The following is a 6,440-nucleotide window of genomic DNA, read 5'->3' on the forward strand; positions in this document are numbered from 1 at the left end:
ATATATATATATATATATCTGTTTGTATTTGTTCAAATAATTGTTATGGGCAGGTTACAATATAAAAATGTTTGTTGTAATCATGTGTTGTGATTATTTGACAGGAGGTTTACTTTTAAAATGTAAGTGTATTTAATTTAGTTATAATGTAAATACAATAAAAATTAAAGCAAGCTTTAGAATAATTATCATTTTGATCCATACATTGGTAATGTCTGACTGGGCCTCGTGTCACTTTATGTTCAACAAATTGGGCCCCGAGGTCAAAAAGGTTAAGAACCCCTGAGCTAAAGTATCCTTTTACCTTCTGTCTGCTAAATCCATATTGTTTCTTCTCTGTTCAGCTTTTTCGACACACTTTTGCTTTTATTTGATTTTTCACTTGTTTTCTTTTTCCCCTACTTTCAGGAAATGGCCGGTCTCACATTAAGTTTTTCTGTTGAGCATTTTCAGCAGACGTCTTTCAACAATAAGCATTTGCACTGGATGTTAGCAGGGAATACCACCTCTTTATTTAATTTAATTTTTTTTCCTTCTCGTAGTACTATGCGTACCTGTACTCCTACGTGATGCCCCAGGCCATCAGGGACATGGTGGACGAGTACATAAACTGCGAGGACATCGCCATGAACTTCTTGGTCTCTCACATCACCCGCAAACCACCCATCAAGGTCAGCTTCAGAGAATCCGTGTGCTTCAGTTCTCTGTTTTTCCCCTACTTAGCCTTGCCATTACTCAAACCAGCAAATCCAATATCCCCACACACAAATTATAAATCAAAAGCACACAATCGAAACGGTGCGTTACGCCTGAGTTTTCTCCTGGATTTTTATTGGAAGGACATTTATCACTGGAGAGCATATTTATGTCTGAACAAAAAATTTTAGCAATCAAGCGCCGGGAGCTATTGGAAATGTCACGGCGGCTCTCGCTTTAAGCTCTGTCTAATGTTCAGGGCGGGTGTTCAGCGGGGAATAGGTGGAGGGTTTGTTGCAAGGCAGCACTTCACTGAGAGGAGGCCTTGTGAATAATGAATTAGACCCAAGTCTGTAGTTTTAATCAGTTAGAGAATAAACCTCTCTCTCTTAGACTTAATATGACAAATTAAAAGAACGAAAAAAGAAGAAAGAAAAGGAGTTTCTTTTTACAGATAGCTGGTGAGAAATTACCATTATTCACATTTAGTTTCAGCTTATCTTCATGTAGTTATAGAACATTTGCACAGCGACAGATTTATCACGGTCATGTTAAAACAGCACCACACTAATTTAAAGAAAAAAAAAAAGCAGACTCCCTCATTCCCAGACAGACACGGCTGTTTTATGCTTCGGTGCTTTGTCAGATTTCAGCTGTTGGCTGGTTGATTAGCTAACATTTGTTTTCTTTGTGTGTTTGAAACGCCGTCTCAAGCTGATTCTGTAATGGGTCTGCTCTGAAAGGAGAATTTTGCAAAAGTGGTTCGAAACGGACATTTAAAACACGGCTCCATACTTTTTTTTTTTCTACAACCCCTGGCAAAAAGTATGGAATGACCAGTCTTGGATGAGCACTCATTCAGACATTTCTTTCAGTAAAACAAACTCAGATAAAAAACATGATGCAATAATACGGTCATTCCAAAGTGAAACTTGTTGGCTTTAATGAACACTGAAAGAAATGAAGAGAAAACATTGTGGAAGTCTGGGAATGTTACTTTTATTGTCCAAGCACAGGGAAAAAAATATATGGAATCACTCAATTCTGAGGAAAAATAAATGGAATCACTTAATTCTGAGGAAAATATATGGAATCACTCAATTCTGAGGAAAATATATGGAATCACTCAATTCTGAGGAAATCAATTGAGGGAAAATATGTGGAATCACTCAATTTTGAGGAAAATATATGGAATCACTCAGTTCTGAGGAAGATATATGGAATCACTCAGTTCTGAGGAAAATATATGGAATCACTCAATTCTGAGGAAATCAATTCTGAGGGAAAATATATGGAATCACTAAATTCTGAGCGAAAATTTATGGAAACACACAATTCTGAGGGAAAATATATGGAAACACTCAATTCTGAGGGAAAATATATAGAATCACTCAATTCTGAGGGAAAATATATGGAATCACTCAATTCTGTGGGAAAATATATGGAATCACTCAATTCTGTGGGAAAATATATGGAAACACTCAATTCTGAGGGAAAAAATATGGAAACACTCAATTCTGAGGGAAAATTTATGGAAACACTCAATTCTGTGGGAAAAATATATGGAATCACTCAATTCTGAGGGAAAAATATATGGAATCACTCAATTCTGAGGAAAAATATATGGAATCACTCAGTTTTGAGGAAAAATATATGGAATCACTCAGTTTTGAGGAAAAATATATGGAATCACTCAATTATGAGGGAAATATATGGAATCACTCAGTTTTGAGGAAAAATATATGGAATCACTCAATTTTGAGGAAATATATGGAATCACTCATTTATGAGGAAATATATGGAATCACTCAATTCTGAGGAAAAATATATGGAATCACAGTTCTGAGGAAAAAAGTATGGAATCGTGAAAAACAGATAAAAAAAGACCATTCAAAATACATCACTAGTATTTAGTTGGTTGTATAGCATTGAGTTTATTTAAACGTACCGTTTCTTCCAGGTGACCTCCCGTTGGACTTTCCGCTGCCCCGGCTGCCCTCAGGCTCTGTCGCACGACGACTCGCACTTCCACGAGCGCCACAAGTGCATCAACTTCTTCGTGAAGGTGTACGGCTACATGCCGCTGCTGTACACGCAGTTCCGCGTGGACTCCGTGCTGTTCAAGACCCGTCTGCCCCACGATAAGACCAAGTGCTTCAAATTCATCTAGAGTCGGGCTCAGAGTCTCGGCGGAGAGGAGCTGGGAGGATCGAAGGAGGGGGAACTCCTCTTCGACCGTAGGAGAAACGCACAAAGAGGCAGAAAGACCAGGTTTTGGTCGCCTCTGGCGAATTTGATGAAAACTTAAAAGAGCCGGAAGCTGAAAGGAACCTTTTCAGTGGACGTCGCTCCTTTCAATCATGTTTCGTCATCAACCACTAGCTACAGAAGTCATTTGCACCTCAGACCTGCTTCTAATGACAGGAGGCAGTTTTACACCGTGTACAGAAACAATGTTAGAGCTGAACTCTGATCATGCAGCTGAATAAGTGACAAGAATTTTATCTGACATGAATTAGTTACAAACTAACCTTCTTATACAACCATGTGACGACAGCACTGACGGTCAGTCGTATTTTATTGAACTTGTTTTATTTTTTTTATTTTTTCATGTTTTGTTTAACGGTGATCAAATGTGTAAAGCTGTGTGGAAGTGAAACATTTCTCAAACCTCTGCCTTGAGGGGAAATCAGAGTTAAACTGCTCGGCCCAATCATTAATTCATGCTCCAGAGGGAATTCACTTCAGACATCACCAAAAATGCCTCCAATCTGTCAATAAAACCAGCCGTCGCTCTGTCGTCGTGTTCGGCTTTTACACAATCTGGAGCCCAACGTGAAGAAGCAGCTGCCAAAATCAACAAAGGCTTTTCTGCCAGATTTCACTAAACGTTTTCAGCAGTTGAAAACCTAAAGAAAAGACTGACGTTTGACGAATACGCCTGTTTGTTTTCTGTTTAAACGGGGTTAATAAATGTAAAAGCACAGCAACTAGACGGTGGGAGATCAGGAAGTAGTCTGGCTCTGTCAGAAGCTTAAAAAAAAAACCACCTAGTGGCACATTTAAATCTTACTAATTAATGCGTCTCTTTATAGGAGGGGTGACGCATCGGGTCAGAAACATTTCTAAGCTCTTGAGCAGTTGCCAGGCAGCCTGCCAGTGTTCCTGGAAGTTAACGGTCCACGTCAGGAGACAGTCGACAACACGTAAGATGTTTGGCTCCTTTAATCTGAAAAACTCTCCGCGCTTCAAGCTAATTGTGTTTTTGTTAGCTGCGGCACCACCCGGAGCTCACGGATTCTTCAGATTTCTCATTTGATGCTCCCGATGCAGCTCGGCAGAACAGGATCTGACAGGTCCAGACCGGTTCTTGTTGTCCGTGCACCAGCCCAGTTCTGGAAAACGCTGGGACTTGGTGCGAAATGTTAATAAAAACAACGCAATCATTCATAAACCCATGTTTTCACAATCGTCAGATGCAAAACTACAAAACTGTACTATTTTAAAGGGAAATGAGGTTAATTGGAATTTGTTAGCAGCAAAACGTCCTAAAAAAGTCGGGACTGTGCCACGTTTCCTGCTTTTAACAAACATCCAGGAGCTGAAAACCAGCTTGTTCCACTGGTTGTTCAGCAGGACAGGGTCTTTGCTGGACCTTTTGATCTAACCACGTGTCAAATGTTTTTGCTTGGTGGGAGGTTTGGACCTTTAGGTGGGCCAGTTCAGCACTCAGACCCTTCGGTGCTTCATGGTAGACTGAAAGCAGTTTGTGGTTTAGTGTTGTCTTAATGAAATTATAAGAACTTCCTGTAAAAGACGTCATCTGGCTACAAATCTGTACATACTGTTCTGCATCGACGATATTTTAACAAAGGCTGAAAATACCACGTCATAGACGTTAATGCGCCCCCATACCAGCAGCGAGGCCGGCCAGATGACGTCTCTTCTTTAGTATGGAGGGCTGTGGTTCCCAAAAAGGTTAACTTTTTTTTGGCCCAATCACAGAGCTTTTGTTTTAATCCATCTTAAGTGACCTTTGGCCCAGGGTCAGCTCCACTTCCTGGACGGTGGTCACACACGGCTTATCGTTTGAATGATAGAGCTTTAACCAACAGTTGTGGATGACACCATGTAGGATTCGTGGAAATGTTCCTGAGCTCATGTCCAGAACAAAATCAAACCCTGTGGTACGATCTTTAGTTTCAACATTTGATAAAGAACAGGTGCGTAAGATCTGCACCGTTTTTTTATTATTTATTTAGCAAACCATAACATTTTTAGAATTGGGGTTGTAAGTAGAAGCTTCTCACGTCAGATACCATTTTTTATCGTCACCACGTTGGTTCTACCTTGGCTTTGCTTTGCTCAAAGAAAGATTTATTATTTTTTGGTCAAATAGGTACAATATCTGCAGCTTTTACAGCATCACTTACTAAATGGATGCAGTCCGGTACATCCAAAACCACCCTGCATGGTACTTCAGTCAAACCACTGGAGCTGAACCAGTCGTGTATTATAAATCTATACTTCATCTGAACTTGAAAAAAGATTAACTGTTTTTGTTTTTTTTTTACTTGTTTTCCATGATTTTATGAAACACAAACTCTCACCTTGTTCCTGTATATTTATTGAAATTGAAAAAAAAAAGGATGTTTTTAAGACTGAGACATGCAATAAAATGACCGGATGTCGTACTTAATTATTCCCAGACGCACAAAGCTGTTAACGGAGTCGTCACATTAAATTCACTGCCAGGGAAAAACTAACTGGAGGGGAGAGAAACCTGAGACAGATGGTTCCTGAGGCCTCCAGTAAAACATAAACATCAAACCAGGCCTGGTTACCTTGAAGGGACAAACCGGCAGCCAGATTCTTAATTAGTGTAAAATGACAACAAATCCAAATACACACTTTTAACTGGACGAAGCAAACGTGAAAAAAAAACTCAACTTCTGGAGCTCCGTCGGCCTCGGATTACCTGTCGTCTCTAAACAAGTCCTCGGGGCTTGGTTTGAGTCAGGTGTTCCTTGCATCCGTGTGGTTTCTCCCCGCCCCTCAGTGGTCCGACTGGTTTTCTGTGACTGGGGGCGGAATAAATCCGAGTCGTCTCCCTGGAAGTTGTACATATTAATAAAGGGTTGAGACCTCCGCCGGCTGCAACAGACTGACAACGTTAAACAGAATACTGACGGCTGAGTGAGTACATATTAAAACTCTAAAACATTGTTTTATAAAAACGTATGTATGGAAACCCATTTCCGCCACCCTGATGAAAAATAAAACTTGTATCTCATTATGACTTAGCTATCTCATAATTATGACTTAGCTATTTCATAATTATGACTTAGCTATCTCATAATTATGACATACTATCTCATTATTATGACTTAGCTATCTCATTGTTATGACATACTATCTCATTATTATGACTTGGCTATCTCATTATTATGACTTAGTATCTCATAATGAGATACTATCTCATTATTATGACTTGGCTATCTCATTATTATGACTTAGTATCTCATAATGAGATACTAAGTCATAATAATGAGATAGTATCTCATAATGAGATACTATCTCATTATTATGACTTGGCTATCTCATTATTATGACTTAGTATCTCATAATGAGATACTATCTCATAATTATGAGATACTATCTCATAATTATGACATACTATCTCATTATTATGACTTAGCTATCTCATAATTATGACATACTATCTCATAATTATGACTTAGCTA

At 39.1% G+C, this 6,440-nt stretch overlaps 1 protein-coding gene across 2 annotated transcripts in view; it reads left to right on the plus strand.

The window, feature by feature from the left end:
- The window catches only part of extl3 (exostosin-like glycosyltransferase 3), a 41,750-nt gene extending 36,350 nt beyond the window's left edge, over positions 1 to 5,400 (plus strand). For both annotated transcript variants that reach the window (XM_014019976.1, XM_014019977.1), the window contains exons 5-6: positions 543 to 671; positions 2,657 to 5,400. In XM_014019976.1, coding sequence (XP_013875430.1) covers positions 543 to 671; positions 2,657 to 2,866 — 339 coding nt within the window. In that variant the 3' untranslated portion in view covers positions 2,867 to 5,400. The remainder of the gene's footprint in view (positions 1 to 542; positions 672 to 2,656) is intronic.
- Positions 5,401 to 6,440: the final 1,040 nt, after the last annotated feature.

This window comes from Austrofundulus limnaeus, unplaced genomic scaffold (genome assembly GCF_001266775.1).
Source record: "Austrofundulus limnaeus strain Quisiro unplaced genomic scaffold, Austrofundulus_limnaeus-1.0 Scaffold237, whole genome shotgun sequence".
Classification (NCBI taxonomy): domain Eukaryota; kingdom Metazoa; phylum Chordata; class Actinopteri; order Cyprinodontiformes; family Rivulidae; genus Austrofundulus; species Austrofundulus limnaeus.